Source organism: Oenanthe melanoleuca, chromosome 23 (assembly GCF_029582105.1).
Source record: "Oenanthe melanoleuca isolate GR-GAL-2019-014 chromosome 23, OMel1.0, whole genome shotgun sequence".
Lineage (NCBI taxonomy): Eukaryota > Metazoa > Chordata > Aves > Passeriformes > Muscicapidae > Oenanthe > Oenanthe melanoleuca.
Genome location: NC_079356.1, coordinates 4,908,779 through 4,929,297, shown reverse-complemented (window position 1 = coordinate 4,929,297; position 20,519 = coordinate 4,908,779). Strand labels below are relative to the sequence as shown.

Genomic DNA, 20,519 nt, shown 5'->3' with positions numbered 1-20,519 from the left:
AGCCGGGTATTCACCAAGGCTTGCCCTGAGATTGGCAATAATCCATCACTTGAGAAGAAATAATTTTATTTAGGGTGTGCAGAAGTTGTCAGGGAGCACTGATGAGGTCCAGCAGAACCTTGCAGGCAGACTGAGGGCTCGCCCTGCTCTCCTGACCCTTTGCAGCCAGGACCAGAATGACCCCTGTGGCATCTCTGCTGGGAAACGCTTTGGACTAAACAAAGAGCCACAGCTGAGAGCCTGTCTCTGTTTTGAGGAAAGGACCAGTAAATGATCCCTCTTCGTGAAAGATGCTTGGGAGAATTTTACTGGGGAATGGTGGGAATTCAACTTCCTTTCCCATAACTCCTTCTGGCTGCAAAATGCCTTTCAAAACCGCCCATAAATCCCTTCCTTAAGTGCTGTGTGGGGAATTGCTGGAAGGGAGCGACTGCAGCTGTGGTGGAGCAATGGCAGCATCCGTCTGGAAGCGGGAGGATCTTCAGGAGCAATAATAGGGCCATTGATGATGGTCTGCCTGGGCTGCCCTGACCCGGCTGGAGGCAGTGGGAGCTCAGTGCTCTGCTGTGGCCTCAGAGACAGGAACCAAAAAATTACCCTCCGTGGGAGGCAGGCACACAAACCAGCCCCGCGGCTGCAGTGCTCAAACAAAACAGAGACAGCAGGGAGGAAAAAAAAAAAACCAATCCCACTTCCAGATCTCTGAGATCAAACGGGAGCCAGGGTGGGTGGGAGGGCACGGCTTCAGGCCCGTGGGGTTTTCTCCCCACAGCAACACGGGGATTATAGAGCAGTAGCTCAGGACTGCAGCTTCATTTTAGTTTTTTGGGGTTTTTTTTTGTTGTTTCCCAGGGTTTTCTTTAGCCTAAACTCTAATACATCCTGGCAAACTTTTGATCTACCCTGCAGGGGAAATCCCCGAACTCTCCATGCACTCCCTTCATCCTTGTTCTTCAGGCAAAAAAAAAAATTAAAAAATCCTGATGGAGAGGCCTGTGGGAAGGCGTGGGCTGGGGCTGCAGGGTGGCACAGTGATGTTAAACAAGGCTGGAACACACCAGGGTCCTGATGAACGAGCTTGGAGGGGACAGGGACACTCCCAGGCTGTGGGAGATCTGTGCAGCAGGTGCTGCAGGACCAAGACCTGCTCTCCCCGATTTTTCTGCATGAAAATATTGCTTTATCTCCGTTCTGCTGCTGTCTGCCCTGGGTGAAATACTCTCTCTCCTTTCTGTTCCAAGAGCGAGACCTGCTCTCCCAAATTCCCCTGCATAAATGCTGTTTTATCTCCGTTCTGCTGCTGCCTGCCCTGGGTGAAATGCTCTCCCTCCTTTCTGCTCGTGGAGCAATCCCGCCCTGCCATCTGCTGGTGCAATCCTCAAGCCGTGGAGGAGAAATCAAACAGCGTTTGGCTGAAAAGCTGCCGCGTGTGCTGAGAACTGGCTGATGTTTTAGGGTGACCATCAGCGACTGAGGCACAGCTCAGGCACTGAAGATGGATGATGGATGGATGCATGGATGATTGATGGATGATGGATGATTGATGGATGATGGATGATTGATGGATGATTGATGATGGATGGGTCACCCCGCAGCACCAGGGATTGGGGAGATAAAGCCATTAAGAGATGTCCCCTCTGCTCCAGTGCTGCTGAAGGGGCTGAGAAGGTGAGCTGGGAGGATCTCAGGTACCACTGCTCACCAGGAGGGATGAGGGCACCAAGAGCAGGGGGTCCCTGGGGCAGTTTGGTACCCCCAGCCCATCTGGGGGCTGTGGAAAGGATGGACAGGACACAGCAGTGTGGCTGTCTGCACAGAGTGCCCTGGGAGGGAGCAGCAATGTCACTAAACGTGTTTCAGATCAGAGCTGTTCACAGTGCAGCTGCAGCCAAAGGGGGTTTGATGGAACACACTCTCTGAGCTGGGCTGTGTTTTGACTTCAGCTGTCAAAGCAGGGGCTGAACACGTCCACAGCCACATGCCTGTGTCAGTCCCTGGTTTCCCAGCTGTGAAGGACCAAGCACCAAACCGTGGCAGGTGATCCCACCAGTGAGGCCTTGCTGCAGGGAGAATGAGACCAGCAGGAGGAGGATTTGTGCCACTTGTGATTTTCAAGACAATTTGCTTTGCTATTTTTACCTTTATTCTGCTACTCTTCATTATTCCACTGTAGGGAAGGGGAAGATACCATACCCCATTTTTATGATAATGATGTATCCTGCTTTTAAAGCAAATTAAAGGCAATTTAACAATTGAAAAGCCACAATGCCCAGCTAACCAGACTATCTTAGTCCCCCTTAACAGGACAGCCTGAAGGTCACTGGTGAATCACTGAATCCTGCACTGCTGTGTCCTTATGCTCTGCTGAAAATAGATAATTATGGGTCTCCCTGGAGCTGATCTCCTGGACAGCAGCAGAGGGGGTGAATCCTCTCCCATTCCTGCAGCTTTCTGCTGGGAGCTGTTCAAGCCTCACCCTGGGAAGAGGGACTGGCAGCTCTCTCCCATGGTGAGACACCAGGACCCTTGGGGAGCCCATGGGGGGAGCTGGGATTTGGGCTTGTTTGAGAAAAATGATGCTGTGAGCAGGAGGAGGCTGTGGGAACAGCTCCAGCTCTGGCTGCTCCTCATCCCTCTGCCAGCAACACCTCCAAAACCAGAGCTGGGAGCAGTGAGAAGGATCCCAGAGGAATTGTTTGCTCTTCTGGTGCATTCCTCTGCTTGCCCCAGTCCCAGCCCCATGGCCTTGCCCTCCTCAGGAGGCTTCTCTGGATTTTTTATGTGTTTTATAGTGGGATTGATCTGCCCTGTGAGACATGATGGGGCAGGAGGGAAAACAACCCCAAAAACTGTTCTGGGGTTTGTTTGTTGTGTGGATCCATCTCTCTGTCCCTGAATCTGTTTAAATGCTGAGGTAAAACTTGTGTTTTAGTTTCAGCTCCTTGCTGGGAAACACTGAACAGCCTGGCACCATCCTCTGACACCCCTTGGAGATATTTTATGGATTTATGGGATCCCCTCTGGGACCAGGCCCTGTTCCCCTCATGAGGATGATGCTCCAGACCCAAAATCATCTTTGTGAGAGGAATCACAAATTTGTCTTTACAAATAAGCTGTGGCTTTACTGGTAGATAAAACCAGCACTGAGAGATAAAAGAAACAATGGGATGGATTCCACTGATTGATAAATGGGAAAAGAGATTTGCCTTTACAAACAAACTGTAGGTTTGCTGAGAAATGAAATTGGATATTGGAAGATGAAAGAAGCAATGGGGAAAAACCATGAATTCTATAAGAATTAGAAATGAAAAGGGAGGGTTGTACATGAGAGGGGATTCTCAGGTATCAGGTGTTTGGGCAGTCTGTGCCTCTCAAGTACTTCAGCCCATGGGGAAAGAGAGGGAAATTGGGATAAAAAGGAGGCTGTGCCCTCCAAAAATCTGAGAGATCCCAGGGAAATGCCCCATGGCCTTTCTTTTTATTCCAATAAAGCAAAAAGGACTCCTCTGTCTCCTTTTTGGACATAAACCTCAGGTATTTATGAATTAATTTCCCTGACATTTGCAGCCCCCTATGGACCCCCTCCATCATCCCCTCACCTTCACTATCCTAAAACTAATCAAGAAAGCCACATAACTTCCAACAACGATCAACTTTAACCATTCCCACTGTTATAAATGAGAAACAAAGTCTTGATATTCAGCAAAATTTAGATTGGTTTATTTTATACAAACAAAATAGACAAAAAGAGCAAGCAGCGCTGGGGAAAACATGAGGGGTCACCACCCACTCCATGTTCCACAGAACTTGGTTTGCAGCTCCTTTTTTATACTCTGGTTTTCCTAGTAGTGATCAATAATTGTTATTATTCTGTTGCAGTAATTCTGCAAGGTGAGCAGTGGTGGGCAAAGAAACTTCCAAAGAAACTGGGACAGCTCTTGGGACATTGGTCATGGAACCATCTGCTCTTGGGAGATAAAAAACAGGATTGGGAAGCCTGATCTTTAGCAGGTAGTTTGTGATTGATCACACAAAGGCAGGAAATCTGATTCTGCAAAAAAACCTTTCAGACTATCGGTCTTTTACAGACTGGTATACACAATATTCATAACAGGGGGATTTAAACAGACGGGGTTTAATCATATATCTCCCTTTATCTAGGCCCACGTTCTTTCCTTATTTTAAGTATTCTGGTTTATACAAACTCCAAAACTATGACGAACACGAATCATTTATCAATGGTCACACCAACACCGCCCGCTCCCCTGAGGCGGCCCCGAAATGGCGGGAGGCGGCAGCGGGTCCTCCCGGCCGCTAGGGGGCGCCGCGCGCGGCGCGGGCCGCTCCCCGCCGGGCCCGGCCGCCTCCTCTCGGCGGCACCGCGGCCCACTCGCGCCGCCGCGGCGCCTATAAAGGGCCGCCCGCCGGTACCGCCGCCCCTCCGCCCGTCGCGGCCGTCACCGCGTGAGTTCGGGCCGGGCCCGGCACCGCCGACCCTTCCCCGGGTCGGTGCTGTGGGGTGGGGAGGGCTGGGGGGGGAGCGCGGTGCGGCGGGAGAGCGCGGCGGAGGCGGCGGCGGCCGCGCCCTGCCCGCCTGCCCTCAGGCCGCCGCGTGCGCGGGGGTTTATTTAGAATACCTTCAGGCTATCTAGCCCAGCCGGTTTAAAAAAACAAAAAAAACAAAACAAAACAAAACAAAAAAAAAAAAAAACAAAAAACAAACTTGTATTAATGCGTGTAAGATTATTTATTTTTTTATTGTTTGTTTGTTTGTTTCCTCAGAAAAATCAACGGGCCGCCGCTCTGCAGAATCCGGGCTTAAGTCGAAGCAAAAAAAAAAAAAAAAAAAAAAAAAAAAAAAAAAAAGAGACGTTGGGGGTTTAAGAGGTTTTTGCCTCAAAGCGCTCGGCAGCCGGCGTGTGAATTTTGGATCCCATCTCTGCTCTCCAAGATTAACTTTGGGGTGTTTTTGTTGATTTTCGAGCTTGCACAACCCTCTCAGCTGCTCTGTCCTGGCGCTACCCCCTTGTCCCAAGCTTCTGCCCGGCCGCAGCTTAGGCTTTAATTAAGAGTTTGAGTGTTTTCCTAGATTTAATATTTATAAGGAGCTTGACTTGAGACCCGTAAGTGAAAAAGCGCTTGAGAGCGCCGAGGGGAAGATGAACACGGCGGCCAGCAGCTACCCCATGGCCTCGCTGTACGTGGGGGACCTGCACCCCGATATCACCGAGGCCATGCTCTATGAGAAGTTCAGCCCGGCCGGGCCCGTGCTGTCCATTCGGGTCTGCAGGGACATGATCACCCGCCGCTCCCTGGGCTACGCCTACGTCAACTTCCAGCAGCCCGCAGATGGTAAGTGACAATTGCAGCCACATGGTTTTTTTCCCCCCTTCATTTTTCCTCATTTTTTTCTCCCCACGTGTTGCCGTGCAGCTGCTCACCAGCACTTTACGGGTGAGTCTCTTTCTGGTGATGGCAACAGGTTTATTTTTTTACTGCTTGGTAAAATGCTCTTTTAGACAGTCCTATTTTTTGCACTGATACCAAATTTCGGAGATTTGTGTTTGTTCCTCACATAAGAAAATAATTCCCGCTGGGTTTCCTTTCGTTCTGGGGTAGTTTGGGGCTGTTTCTGTGGGAATTGGTGCAGCCAGTCCTAGCGGAGAAACTTCAGAATAGTCAGCCCTGGCTGAGTGCTCAGTTAAGTTATTGATCCACACACTCCCAGTTCAATAATTTAATATCTGCTGTGTCCAAGCTGGATGTGCCTCCCAGTTTGAGGAGTGATGTTCTTGCTTTAAAGTGAAATAAAACACTTTGTTCAATGTGTGGGAAACCAGATTGTCTCATGTGCAGAACCCACATTTGCTTTGCTCTTGCCAGACTCTTTTTCACACTTTGTTTCCTGCTCAAAGCCAGGTGTTGCAGAGCTGAGGCAGCACGTGAAAGATGGGACAGGAGAGGTCATTTTGGAACACGCCTTTTCTGGAAGGAAAATGGGTCAGCGTTTTCTGCCCCAGTTTTCAGAGCTCTGCTTGCTGACTGCTGCAGGTTTACTGCTCCGTGCTGGGGTTTAACATCTCTGCCTGATACAGAATCCAAGTGGAGATGAGTGAGCTTTCCCCTTGAATTCAGAATCAGTTTACAGCAGCACAGACTTCAGCAACATGCAAACTTTCCTTTAGCTTGTAGGTTTTCTTACTTAACATTTTTGCAGAGCTTCCATCCTCCCCCAGGGCAATTCCTTCCATTTGTTTGGATGATCTGATTGAGCACTGTCCTTTCCTTTGTCATGCTGATTAAAAGCTGATTTGCACCCCACTGCATAATTTCTCATTCATGGCACTCCCAAAAAAGCTTTTGTTTTTTTGGGGGGCAGTGTATTTGTTTTAAAGATTCTCAGTGAGAGCCTGAATTTGTGGTCCCATCCTGCCCTGAGTGCCTCTTACAAAACCACCTTGGTCCATTTATGTTCTGAACAAAGTTAGCCCAGCTCATCTGCCTTCCTTAGGCTCTGATCTCATTTTGCAGGAGCAGAGGAATAAAAACAAGCAGCAGAAACAAAGCCAGGAAGGAACTCCAGCTTGGATTAGATAAATTTTGGGAGTGCAGGAGTGTAGTAAAGTTCTCACAAAGCAGAGAGAGTGATCTCAGAAGGGATCAGTGGCTGGTCCCATGTGCTTTAGCAGAAGCATTCTGCACCTCGTACAAATGGGGGCCTTCCCAGTATATTCCCAGGTAATCTTTTATGGTAATAAATAGGCAGGAATTTCGGGGGAGGTTGCACCATTCTGGGCTGCTGGGGAGGCAGCAGACATTTTAGGAAACTCCTGGACTTGAAGTGATACTTGGAGCAAGTAGGTGGTGTCTTGTTACTGGTGAGTCCTAGAAGGTCAAGTGGTTTAAAGCTGATCATTGAGTGACTATCGGGACAGGGAAATAATCAAACTGCTCCTGCCCTCACGAAGAGATGTGAATTTCTGATTTTCTCCTGTCAAACTGCATAAATACAAAACCCAGCTGCTGCACTCCATGTAATGCAGCAGGACATGGACAGATAGTTTGAAGAGGGTTGTCTTCTCTCCTAAACGAACTTGATTGTGAAGAATGTAATTTTTGTTGTAAAATGCAGAAATTTTGACTCTTTTCAAGGTGGCACTTGCCTGCATGAGGCTTCCTGAGAGGAGGAGGGATTGTGTGTTTTCTTCCAGGAATGCATAATCAGAAATGCACTTGGGATTCATCCCACTAAATCTGGGAAAAGCTGATGGGAGCAGTGTGGGAATCTGGTTGGATTTATGGCTGGGAGAGGTGCTTACAGTAATCAGGAGGTTTTGTGCTCTGCACACTTCTTGTGGACACTTTGTATGTTTGAACTGCTAGTAGGTGTTAAAAAGGTTGATAAATGATAGTTTGCATTTCCCTGGCACCTTTTGTGGAAGGGTGAAGGCTTTGTAAATATGAATAAAGCAATGTTTTAACTTTTTTTTTTTTTGTTCTAAAGCAGGACTCTGCCCCTGTGTCCACAGAGCAAATCAAGCAGCCAGAATTCTTCCCCGTTTTAGGGTCATGCTGTCACATCATGACCATACTCTGCACTTCCAGGTTCCTGTGCCCAAATTGGGCCAAAAGTTGTGATTTTTTTTACAGTTTTTTATCTGCTGGAGTGATGCTGGACAGGCATTGTCTGACTGGCAGCAGTGTGCTGCAGAGAGGTTATTTTTAGGGAAAATGAGCTCTGCTGGTTTTGATTGCAGTTCCTTGCTGTAGTAACCAGGGAATGCTGAATTCTGAGCCTGTCATGCTGTGAGAGGCAGGGTAAGGAAACACTTCAAAGTTCTGGCTACTTCAGGCTCAGTGGTGGTTGTTAATATTTATTCTTTTTGACTGTGAAGAAGGGAAAGAAAACAAAACAAAATTCAACAAACAAGCTGAATTTCTCTTTTCATGTGTTCCATGCAACTGAATTCCAAACATTGACAGTCACGAAATGACAACTCAGGGTAATGAAGCAGAGAAACTTCAGTTTGGCTGCAGAGATAAGGTGTTCTGAAAGTGTAGGAAAAACAGAATATTTCCCAAGCTAAGGAGGATCCCAGGGCTGGGAATAGATATGTGTTTTTTGTAGAAAAGTAGAGATAAACTTGTTTGTTCTCCTTGAAGGCAGTGTAAAGGAGGAGCTGTGTGAGGCAAATCGTGAAGTTAAAAGGGAACAGCTGGTATTGACATGAGTTTCATTGCAGCAGCATTTTGTTGTAACCTCAGTGACTGAGGAATTTAATTCTTTTGAATATGAGCCATCTCTTTTATAAAAAATACGTGTGCTTTCCTTCTCAGGACTTTGCTCAGTGACCTTAGTGAGAGCCTGGAGGTTTGGGGAGAATAAAACTCCTTGTGTGGAGTTTGTTGTGTGGGTAAATCTTGGGGTGTGAGGTTGGTTATCAGTCTTCATGCTGCACAAACCACAGCCACTAATCCCAGCATTGTGTTAATTCTATATCTGCAAGGGAGCTTAATTGCTCTTGAGGCCTGAGGCAAGCTGCAGTGAGTGTTCAGGTGCTCTCCCCACCCAGAAAGGGAATGAAAGGAAGCCTGGAAGGGGCTGTGAGTGTGTTTAATGTTCTGTATGAGCTGCAGTTGAGTCTGCTGGAAGCATGACAGGAACCAGTGGGAGAGAAACAGATACAGGAACCGAAATGGCTGAAGCTTTGTGGCTTAAATAGAAGAAAATGAGAAGGTGTTTGCTCAGATGAAGGAAATGGATCAGATGTGCTTGGTGTGAGTCATTCACAGAACTCCTGCAGATCCCTTACAGGTTTTCTGAGGTGCTGGTGTAGTGGGGTTGCATTTCCACCTGTGGGTGTGGCACACGTCCCTCGGGGAATCCATGTAGGGCTTTCACCAGAAGTGTCTGGGCGAGTTTCAAGCTCTGTATAATAATAGAGTGGAACAGTAGCAACCTGTTGAAAGAGCAGTGCAATAATATCTGCTCAGGGAGCTTGGAAGAACAGGGAGGAACTTCCAAACTGCTCTGGAGCTGGGTGGTGGCTTTGTAACCCCCTGGTTATCACCTTCCAGCAGGAGCCTATTCCTGCTGCAAATGGTGTTATCCACCCAGTTTGTGCCTTTGCCAGCACATGCTTCTGCAGGACCTCTGCCTGCTATAAATAAACACTGCCAAATTTGAGCTGCACAGGGTGCCTGCTGGGCTGCCTACACTGGGAAAGGACTGCAGGAAGAACCTGGCCTGCATGGGCTTGGAGCAGCAGCTGAGGAGTCATTATAGCCTGGCAGTTAATTGTGTTTAACACCTTGGTCTAAACAGAGCTGTTGGAGCCCTTAAATTGTATTTTTTCCTCAAGCAGAGCTTATTTCCAACTGGATTTGTGTGTGGGGAGAACAGTGATGGTCCCAGTTCAATTTAAAAAGCAGCAAGAACAAAAAAACACATTTCAAGGCAGATGAAAAATTCTGAGAAACTTCATGCATTAGTGGAAGGTACTGGGGGTAGGGAGTGCAGGCTTTGATAGGCAAATTCCTGGAGGTAGTTTTGGGACATGCTGAGTTGTTACTCAGGCAGCACAAGCTAAATCACATGCAAAGTGTTCAGATCATTCTTTTCCTTAAATTTTCTGCTCCTGAAATCTAATCAGCAAATACCACAGGGTGAAGGTGGCCTGGGAGAACTGAGCCAAACAAATTTGGAAAACTTGGGTTCTGCCCTGTTAATTTTCCTTGATTTTAATGCATGTCTTTCCATCTCTTTGCCTGCTCCATGCTGGGAATTGAGAGTTTTTCTTTCTTCTCTCCTTGCTCCATGCTGGGAGTGTTTTCTGGCACAGAACAGTGCAAGCATCTCAATTTTATGAACAAGATCCTGATGTGTGTACGTAATGATCCTTTTTATACACCAGCAGGCAGCAGAAATAGCCTCGTGGAGGGGGGGTTAGAATGACAGTGCTGGAGTTTGAGAGTTTAGAGAAACACTTCCCTGTTAATCAGATGGGCTGTACAGACCTTTTTTCTCCCCAGAATTTTCTCAATTCTCTTGTCATCTTTAGCAACTTGAGCAATTTCAGAATCATTTTTTGGCCACATAAGTTATGTAGAGGCTGACTCATGTCCTCACAGCCAGCCATGTGTTCGTGCACATTTTCCCTGACTTGACAGGGAGATGATCCTTCTCTCTGAATAGAAATGAAGATGGGGAGATGTGAGCTTCATGAAAAGCAAAACAGCCACACACTTTTTTTACTTCCTTTTTTTTTTTTTTTTTTTTAACCAGAGTTTCCTGTTTTTCCTTTCTTTCTTTGGGTGGAGTAATTTACCTTTATAATAATTCAGAATATAGCTAATAAACCAGGCGTTTTAGTATCCATTTGGCTGATGTGGTGAATGTATTGCTGTAATACAAATTTAAAGTCTGTGTAACCTTTTAGCAAAGACTTCCCTTGAAACATTGAGTTAAAAGTCATTGATCACCTCTGATAATACCCCAGATATTGCTCATGCTTCCATGAGCTGAGCAAAATTCAGAGAAAAGGATCACCCACCCACTAAAAACTTCATTTTTTTAACCAACCCCAGAAATCTCCTCTTGGCTTCTCTTGCAGCTGAGCGAGCTCTCGATACTATGAATTTTGATGTGATCAAAGGGAAACCCATTCGCATCATGTGGTCTCAGAGGGACCCTTCCCTGAGGAAGTCAGGGGTTGGGAATGTCTTCATCAAGAACCTGGATAAATCCATTGATAACAAGGCACTTTACGACACATTCTCAGCGTTTGGAAACATTTTGTCCTGCAAGGTGAGATGTGGTTTCGTTGTCCAGTTCTTTTAGGGTGGGGACATGATCAGAGATGTGAGTGTAGGTAGTGAAAGGGACACTCCTTGATAAGTGTAAGGAGCAGAATCACAGAATATACTGAAAAAAAAACCATAAATCAGCACAGCACAAGTCAGGCTGCAGTGTGGGCAGGGAGGTGCTGGATGTTGTTCAAACAGAGATTTTCCACCCCAAACTTTAGGTTTGAAGTCCACAACACCTCTGTGAACATGACTGCGCTGTGGGATCGTTTTTCCCTGCTCAGGACATGCTTTATCCTGGTGTTCTACAGGGCACACAAGGTTCACTAAGTTCCACTCTTTAAATGAATGGTGCCTACAGGGATCAAACTTTGGTGTTAAAACAGAATCTCTGAAAAGCAGAGTTGACCAGAATCTCAGGGAATGCTGAAATTACATCAGATTTGGTTATGAAGTGCAGGAGTAACACACAGTTGGTGTCTGCCTGGTGCTGCCCCTTGGCAGTAACTCATTGTAATGGTTTTGGAAGCAAAACCAGTGGCAGACTTCAAGTCAGAAATTTAATAGGAAAAATGAGAAAAATAAAATACATGCAATAGTACAAAAGAAAAACCACTGACAAAGTCAGAATACAACCTGACACCCCACTGGTTAGTGTGGTGGTAGCAGTCCAGATGAAGTGGTCTTGTTGAAGTTGTGATCCTGTAGAAAGGTTGGTAGCTCTTGTCCTCTGGAAAACAGTGAGTAAGGACTGCCTTGGTGTTCCAAATCTCAGTTTTTATCTGGGTAGGAAATGTTTGGCTCCTCCCCCTGGCTGGAGCATCTCCCAATGGGATGATGGAATTTTATCAGTCATGCACTGGGACTCAGTGGCCATTAACAGGAGATATCTCCTGGAGGGAGGATGGGCTGTGGGAAAGTGTTTGAGGGACAGGTGTCTGCCAATAAAGGCTGGAGCTTCTCTTTGAAATGGAGAATGTAAACCCCCTCCCTCCACATTATTATAATTTTGAAATTAAGGGGCTCTCAGGCAAAGATATGGGAATTAGGAATAACAGTTCTTTACCAGGAAAATTAAAATAGAAATGCAGTATTACAAAGAACTCAAAAGTCAGAATTTTATCAGTCATGCAGTGGGATTCAATGACCCATTAACAGGAGATATCTCCTGGAGGAAGGATGGAAAAGATGAAGAACATTGCCCTATATGGTTTTTAACAGATGGCCCATTAACAGAGGATATCTCCAGATAGATAATGATCACTGCCCCACCTAGTTTAACAGATGGCCCATTAACAGCAGATTTCTCCTGGAGGAAGGATGGGTTGTGGAAAAGATAAAGAACACTGCCCTGTCTGGTTTTTAACAGCTGGCAGAGGATATCTCCCAAGGAGATCAGGATCACTGCACTATGTTGTTTCAGCAGATGGCCCATTAACAGGAGATATCTCCAGTGGAGATAAAGAACACTGCCCCACCTGGTTTAACAGATGGCCCATTAACAGCAGACATCTGTCACAGAGATAAGGATCACTGCCCCCCAGGTTTAGCAGATGATCCATTAACAGCAGGTATCTGTCACAGAGATAAGGATCACTGTCCCACCTGGTTTAACAGATGGCCCATTAACAGCAGGTATCTGTCACAGAGATAAGGATCACTGTCCCACCTGGTTTAACAGATGGCCCATTAACAGCAGACATCTCTCACAGAGATAAGGATCACTGCCCCCCAGGTTTAGCAGATGATGATAGAATACAGATTTCGGGCACACCTTTCCATTGTAACCTGGGACACTGATTTTCACCGCTGGCCCCTGGCAGAGGAGGGGTGCTAACAGCTGCCTGTGCTCCTGCCCCGCAGGTGGTGTGTGATGAGAATGGCTCTAAGGGCTACGCCTTTGTGCACTTTGAGACGCAGGACGCGGCCGATAGGGCCATCGAGAAGATGAACGGCATGCTGCTCAACGACCGCAAAGTGTGAGTGTCACAGGCGGCAGCAGCAGCGCTCACATGCTCCGGGATGCATCTCGGTATTAACAGGGACACACAAGGCACTGGTTCTCCTGGCCCAAGCCTTGGCCTGCTACCTCTCCACTCCAGGGCTGGTGAGTGACCCTGCCCAAGCCATGGCCTGCTACCCCTCCATTCCAGGACTGGTGGGTTTCCCTGACCGAGCCTTGGTTTGCCACCTCTCTGCCAGCGGGCTGGGGTGGGTTCTGCCTAGGGCCACTGGGACTCCGTGGCCAGCCACAGCACAGATGATTTTTCTGGTTGGTCTGTGGCCTGTTTGTTGTCCTCTGCTGTCACCCATTCTTGTCCCCATTCCCAGCTCCTACTGCACACTCATTTATTTATTTTTTTTTTTTTTGCCTCGCCACAAGTCACACATTATTTTTTCACTCTTGAAACTGATCTGTTTGTTGGGATTTTCTTTTTTTTTTTTTATGTTACAGATTTGTTGGGAGATTTAAGTCTCGTAAAGAGAGGGAGGCTGAGCTGGGAGCCAAGGCAAAGGAATTCACCAATGTCTACATAAAAAACTTCGGGGATGACATGGATGATGAAAGACTAAAGGAGCTCTTTGGCAAATATGGTAAATACAGAAATACTTTTATTGAGGCTGTGAATTTCATGAAATGTGCTAGTTTGAGTGCTACTGTAGAGTCCCTACCTAGGTCACTTTTAGGCTGAGGACTGGAGCTGTTATATGGAATTTAATAATCTTGAAATACTCTTGATATTTTACTAACCCTATCCCTTGGTGACAGGTAAAACTCTGAGTGTTAAAGTGATGACAGACCCCACTGGAAAATCCAAAGGCTTTGGATTTGTAAGCTTTGAAAAGCATGAAGAAGCCAACAAGGTAGGACCAACTTTTATGTTGCTTGGATAACTTCAGAGAAGAAAAACTTGGTTTACCTTGGGAGCCTGTTTTTGAAATGGAAGGAAATTCTGCCTTGGGCATAACCTCTTCTAGATGTGGGAACTTGAAACCATTTGCACCTTAATAGCTTGACATTCAAGGGTAAACTTGGCATTCCTCCAGTTTCCTAGATCCACAGAGAGTGCAGAGGTGTAATCAAGAATGTTAATTGCTGAAGAAATACTACAGTGCAGGGTGAAGGAGGAGGAGGGCACCTAGACTGAGAACAGTGCTCCAAAATGATCTTTTCTAAGCAGAATGCTTGTTAAAATGTAGTTTTAATTACAAGAAAGGGTGGGGATGAATTTCCAAGTTAGCTCTATGGCGTGGCAGCTTGATCTGTGTGATAACTTCAGCTTGTCTTTATTGAGCCTGTTGTTAACAGGAAGGGTGCAAAGGTAACGTGCAAACTCTGATTTATTGACTGACAGGCAGGGGCACAACGTCAGCTTTGGGCAGTCCTGTTCTGACAGGATCAGGGGCTGTCCTGCTGCAGCAGCTGAGAGTTTCCTCTTGCACCCTCTGTGCAGGCAGTGGAAGAAATGAATGGGAAGGACATGAATGGGAAAATGCTCTTTGTGGGCAGAGCACAGAAGAAGGCTGAGCGCCAGGCAGAGCTGAAAAGAAGGTTTGAACAGCTAAAACAGGAGAGACTCAGCAGGTACCAGGTGAATAATCTATTTATTTTCTCAATTTAAGCACTATTTCTGGCCTGTTGAAGGAATTTCCAGTTACTGGGTTAAAACACAGAGGTATCTCTGAGGAATTTGGTGGCAAAGGAAGCATCAGGGGCTTAGTCTTGGTGCTGAAATGATTTAGGGGAATGTGAGACAACAGGCATGAAGTCTCCTTGACTTTCAAATGGGGATCCCTGGAGGGATGGGAACAGACAGCACAACTCTGCACTGCTCTCTAATTTGTGGCAGAACTGGGTCATGTCAGAGGTGGCATCTGAAACTCCCCCAGTCCCTGAGGTGCAGTGCTGTTCTGGGGACATGTGATGATGCCACAGGAAAGCAGAGGAAATCCAGACAAGCTCCCTTTCACCACAGTGGGACTTGTCCCTACGCCTTTGCAACATTTACCACCTTCAGCTTGGGGTGGTGTGGAAGGAACACGATGCTAAATAAAGAGTTTTCAGATAAATTACAGCTCTGGCAGATGGGTAACAGTTGATGTGCTTAAGATTTTTTTTTTTTTTTTTTTAATGCTGTGAATGTCATGCTGTTCTCTCCCTTCCAGGGTGTTAACCTGTACATTAAAAACCTAGATGACACTATAGATGATGAAAAACTGAGGAAGGAGTTCTCACCTTTTGGCTCGATTACGAGTGCCAAGGTACTGTGGGATTTGGGGGTTACTTGGATTTTGAAGCCTGAAGAAGGAATTGTTGTCTGACATGGGATTAAAGAGCTTAATTTGTGCTTATTGTGATTCTGAAAACACCTTGGCTAGTAAATAGTGGGATTTTATGGAAAACTTCATTTTCTTCCCAAGAGGGAAGGCAGGAAGTGGCAAACATGCTTGAGGTGATAAGCATGAAGGGGCACTTCCCTCTGTGCATTTAAAACTGCACCAAATCTTTCCCATTCCTTACTGTGCAGTGTGGGCCTGGGGACACATGGTGCTGACAGCAACGCAGAGCAAATCCAGACAGGTGACTCTTCATGAGAACCTGTCTCTACACCTCTGCAACAAGTTACATCCTACCTAAAACCTAAAAAAACCCAGATTCTTCAGTTGTACTGGTACTGCATTAGCAATTGATCTTCACTGCAGGTGATGCTGGAAGATGGACGGAGCAAAGGGTTTGGCTTTGTCTGCTTTTCCTCTCCAGAGGAGGCCACCAAAGCTGTGACAGAGATGAACGGGCGCATCGTGGGCTCCAAGCCCCTCTATGTGGCACTGGCCCAGAGGAAGGAGGAGAGGAAGGCTCATCTCACCAACCAGTACATGCAGCGCATCGCTGGCATGAGAGCCTTGCCTGCCAACACCATCATCAACCAGTTCCAGCCTGCTGCTGGAGGGTATTTCATGCCTGCAGTGCCCCAGGTGAGCTGCTCGGGGGTTTTTATCCTTCCTTATGCCTGTAAGCAGCAGCTCCTAATGAAGGGTGCAGCACTGGTGTTAATTCTGTGATTTGCCAGCTGCCTGCTCTCTTAATCCAAGCTGAGTGTTGGAAACAATGTTTGTGATGCACTTGGATGTTGCCTCTGAGCTTATCTGATCTTCCTCCAGGCTCAGAGCAGACCCACTTACTATGCACCCAACCAAATGACACAGATGAGACCCAACCCACGATGGCAGCAAGGAGGGAGACCTCAAGGTGAGAGTGCCAGAGGCTGTTTTGGTTGTAGAACCCTTTGGGGGGCTGTGCTTCCCAAAAGGAACAGTTAATTCTTTCCTTTGTGGGAATGATCAAGAGCTGGACTCTGATCCGTGTGCATCCAGTACTCAGCATATTCTGAGATTCTCTGATCCTTGCCATGCACCACCCCTTCAGCTGCCTGTCCTGCCTTGCCAGCTGGTTCATCTGAGCATTTCCCCGTTCATCCCTCAGGGTTCCAGGGGATGCCGAGCGCCGTGCGCCAGTCGGGGCCGCGACCCGCCCTGCGCCACCTGGCCCCCGCCAGCGCCCCGGCCTCGCGCGGGCTGCCCGCTGCTGCCCAGAGAGTCGGTAAGGGGCACTGTCTTCTGGTCCTCCCCTCCTCTGGGAGGGAGGAGGCTGCTCTGGAGACTTGTCTTCTACTGTGTGGGGGTTCTTTTTGATCCCCAGGTGCTCTACGGGCACCAAACTCCGGAGCTCTGTAGGCTCCTACTCTGAGCTCTTAGGGTCGTAGTTGTCGGGTAATCTTCTAAATAAGCAAAGCACCTAATAGTTAAAAAGGTTATTTATTGCAAAGCACATCTTATTACAAAGCACACATCTTATTTCAGAGCACATCAGTCTCAACAGTACACAGACAAGCAATGGCAAAGCAGCTAGCAAATGCAGTGGCAATAAGCCAATGGCTAGAAGCCCTGGCAAAAGCCAATGGCTAAAAGCAACAACTCTCCCAATACATAGTCTTATTTAGCATTTTTCCAACAAGCTAAGATGCAAGCTCAGACCACCACTCTTTAACCTATTAGAATTCTAGTTTATTAGCACACCAGGTTATGTATAGAACTACACATACAGTCTATCTTGTTCCATCTAAGAAATGTCAGCAATATTCTTACTGTAACTCTATTATGTCTAAGTCCTGTCTACAGCTGTGGGCTTGGAGCCTCTACTGAAGATACCAATATGTTTGCAACCATCATTAGAACACAAGCTACTGCTGTGCACTCTGATTTCTCTCTGAATTCTTCAGAGAGACCCCTGACTCACTGACTCTAGCACTACTGGTTGTCAGACCTGGGATGTGTGCAAAGAGCAGAGCAGCACCTGCATCTTCCCTGTTCTTGCTGTGCAGTGCAGGTCTGGGGGCTCTTGGTGCTACAGCACAGCAGTGGAAATCCAGATGGGTTCTTTACTGGTTTGAACTCATCTCTACACCTCTGCAACACCACTCAAAAAATCTCTGTAGCTTATGGGTTTTGCTTGCAGAGGAGATCATCCAAATTAAGTTTTTTTCCAGTGATCAGATGAAAAACAAAAGGTGTGGAATCTATGGATTGGTTCTAGGGAGAACAGCCCCTTCCAGAAGTAGCCAGCTACACTTTGGTTTCTAAGGAACTATCACCATGCAGAGCACAGTTTGAATTCAGAATTAAAACCAGACATCCCAACTTGTTTGCATGTTGCTGCAGGCATTTGTCACCGTGTTCTCCTTCCTTTGCAGGTGTTGGCACAGCAGCACAGAATTTGGCTCCTCGTCCTCCTGTAGCTGCCCCTGCTCCCAGGGCTGTCCCTCCTTACAAATATGCCTCAAGTGTCCGTAGCCCACACCCAGGTGTCCAACCTCTGCAGGTACCACCAGGGGCTGGGCTGGGCAATCCCTGCAGTTTCACATGCAACTGAAGTATTTTTATAGAGACTTCAAGCTACTTTTATGACCCAGACAGTCCTAATTTGGAATTTAAAAACCTGGCAGTTGTGCCTTTGCCAGGGGCACCCTGCTTGGTTTATCTGTCTTGTACTCACAAGCCCTTTAGTAGCCAGACTGGCTGTAAGGATATTTTTCTTGGTTCTTTGTTCCTTAAGTCTCTCTCCTCTTTGCCAAGTTCTCATTGAAAGAAAGATCACCATCCACACCTGGCTTTCTCAACATCTCATGGTGTTTGACCCAGTTTTTATAAGATATTTTTGGTGTGACATTCCAGGGTTTTGAGCTCAAGACTTGAAGGGAGTGTTTGTGAACCTGCACTTTTCTGAAGCTGAGGTGTTCTGTAGGCTTGACAGGGATTGTGTTTTAGGAGGGAACACCTTAGAATTGTCTAAACATGAAGCAATCAGCCTCATACTTATTTCAGAACCCTTGTCTGCCCTTTTCAGGCACCTCAGCCTGCAGTGCATGTGCAGGGCCAGGAGCCCCTGACAGCCTCCATGCTGGCTGCTGCCCCTCCCCAGGAGCAGAAACAGATGCTGGGTGAGTAAAACCCCACTGCTCACCAATCATTTCTCACCCCTTCATGTTTCAAAGATCAGAACTCATCCATGTGAACTTTTTCTCCCTCAGGAGAACGTTTGTTCCCTCTGATCCAAGCTATGCACCCCAGCCTGGCAGGGAAGATCACAGGGATGCTGCTAGAGATTGACAACTCAGAGCTGCTGCACATGCTGGAATCTCCCGAGTCCCTCCGGTCCAAGGTGAGCTGCCCTGTTCCTTTTTTGTGTCTGGAGACCTCTGAGCAGGCAGAAAAGCAGAAAATCTCTCTGGGTTTGTATCCCCAGGTGGAGGAGGCTGTGGCAGTGCTGCAGGCTCACCAAGCCAAGAAAGAAGCTGCCCAAAAAGTGGGTGTGGTTGCTGCTACCTCTTGAACCAGGATGACTGGTGAGTTCTCAGTCCTCAGCTTCAGTGAAAAGCTTCCAGAATCAGTAAATAAAACACATCAGTAAATAAAAACTGTTAGTGGACAATTCATGTGGGTCCATGACCAGCACTTAGCTGTTTACAGTCCACTCTTCAACAACAAACACTCCTAATTCTTAAAAAATACTCATTCTGAGGTTCATTTAAGGGATTTAAAGATGTTGAAGTCCCTGAACATGCTGAGGATGAGTCTTGTGGAACTGCAGGTCTGGGAAACAGCCACAAGGAGCTCTGGTGATTTTGAGGCTGAAGAGGCTCTCAGTGCCCATTCCTCATCCTGGAAACCACCTGCCTTCAGGAAATAAAAAATGTTGGAAATGTTTCACTGGATGTGCACACAAATAGTGTCACCTGTGTTTGGAGCTGGCTCTTGTTTAATTTATGAATAAGGATTTTGATTCTTGGAATGCCTCTTACTGTTTTTCATGATCCATTTTTCTGTGGGTTGCCTGGCATTGCCATCTCCAGAACTTTGTGATGCTGTTTGTGATCACATGTCACAACTCAAGCTGGTGAAGAATGATGAATATTCTTATTTTCACTTGCAAAGAATTTGAGTTTCTTGTGAATAATAACAATTTCTGATCATCTGACCACCATGAGCAGCTTCTCTGTACCTTCCCAATTATGTTCCCTGGAATGCTGTGAGTAACTTCTCTCCCTTTTTCCCCTCTAGGATACAAAGAAGCCAAATAGCCCCTTCCTATTCATCAGCTCAAGATGTTTGAAGATCTTTCACTGCCCTGCAGATCTCAAGGCCATGCATTGTATCACATAGTTATATTGCATTTTGTAAATTAATCTTAAAAATCTTATTTAAAAAGCTCAAGGTTTCCAAAACCACAGTCTGGGAGGGGTTTGCAAGCTTTTCCTTTGCCAGAACAGAGCTGCCCCTTGTGTCTTCTAAAGAGGATTTTAGGCTGGAAGTATTTTTGTGAGTTTGTGTTTAATTGAACAATCCAGTTTGGAAAGTTTGGGAAACATTTATCAATAAAGGAATAAACTTGCATTGCATTGTGTTTGTCATCATTTCTCTGTTGGATAAATAAATGTGGTGTGGCTTTGTGAAATTAAAGTGGTGGGCAGTTATTGGGGATGAATATAAATAGAGATTTGATTTTTTTCTGCTTGCTAATTTTGGATAATGAGTATTTTGAGGCAGCTGAGTTAAAAATATGCCTGGGGCAGTGTCTGAAGGGGGGATGGCTTTAAACAGTGATCTAAGAAGGGTTGGGGAGGTATTTTCAAATTCATTTTTCAAGTTTGGGCCCTGTTTTTGTTATGGGCTGTTCTTTGTTTACACCTATACATTTTCACCTGGCTTTTTAATGGTTCTGCTGTTCTTTTATACTCCAAAAGTGGCCAAGTTTTGGCACTGGGGTAGATAAATTTTTTACAAAATTGGGTGATCTTTTAGGATTAAAAAGTGTTATTTTCACTTGGCTCTTTAATTTTCTACTCTTTCATACTTTAAAAAGTGACTATTTTCAGCTGTCTCTTTAATTGTTCTGCTACTATTTTATACTTTAAAAGAGGTCGAGTTTTGGCACTGGAGTTGATAAATCCTTTACAAACTTTTGGCTAAAAAGGTGTTATTTTCAGCTGGCTCTTTAAAATAGTAGCAGAAGAATTATACTCCAAAAGTAGCTGAATTTTGGCACTGTGGTCGATAAATCCTTGACAAAATTTGGCTGATCTTTTGGGATAAAAAGCATTATTTTCACTTAGCTCTTTAATTGTTCTGCTGCTATTTTATACTTTAAAAATGGC

General features: G+C 46.2%; 1 protein-coding gene and 3 non-coding genes across 6 annotated transcripts; all 4 read left to right on the top strand.

Moving 5' to 3' along the window:
- The first annotated feature begins 4,346 nt into the window (after positions 1–4,346).
- On the top strand, positions 4,347–19,763 carry PABPC4 (poly(A) binding protein cytoplasmic 4). Of its 3 annotated transcripts, none has more exons than XM_056509084.1 (16): positions 4,348–4,464; positions 4,783–5,352; positions 10,614–10,807; positions 12,670–12,785; positions 13,262–13,401; positions 13,577–13,671; positions 14,262–14,399; positions 14,974–15,069; positions 15,511–15,783; positions 15,970–16,057; positions 16,292–16,408; positions 17,559–17,686; positions 18,212–18,305; positions 18,396–18,526; positions 18,611–18,710; positions 19,426–19,763. In XM_056509084.1, exons 2-15 carry the CDS (start codon positions 5,160–5,162, stop codon positions 18,695–18,697), a joined length of 1,890 nt encoding a protein of 629 aa, XP_056365059.1. In that variant the 5' UTR covers positions 4,348–4,464; positions 4,783–5,159; the 3' UTR covers positions 18,698–18,710; positions 19,426–19,763. The 3 variants fall into 3 exon arrangements, with proteins under 3 accessions (XP_056365061.1, XP_056365059.1, XP_056365060.1); XM_056509085.1 differs by having other exon boundaries at positions 4,350–4,505; XM_056509086.1 differs by lacking the exons at positions 14,262–14,399; positions 14,974–15,069; positions 15,511–15,783; ... (5 more) ...; positions 18,611–18,710; positions 19,426–19,763 and adding an exon at positions 14,163–14,251 and having other exon boundaries at positions 4,347–4,464.
- On the top strand, positions 14,679–14,814 carry LOC130262373 (small nucleolar RNA SNORA55). Its single transcript, XR_008842107.1, has one exon. It is a non-coding gene; the product is annotated as a small nucleolar RNA SNORA55 (small nucleolar RNA).
- LOC130262371 (small nucleolar RNA SNORA55) lies at positions 15,304–15,431 on the top strand. The gene has a single exon (XR_008842105.1). It is a non-coding gene; the product is annotated as a small nucleolar RNA SNORA55 (small nucleolar RNA).
- Positions 17,158–17,285, top strand: LOC130262372 (small nucleolar RNA SNORA55). Its single transcript, XR_008842106.1, has one exon. It is a non-coding gene; the product is annotated as a small nucleolar RNA SNORA55 (small nucleolar RNA).
- Positions 19,764–20,519: the final 756 nt, after the last annotated feature.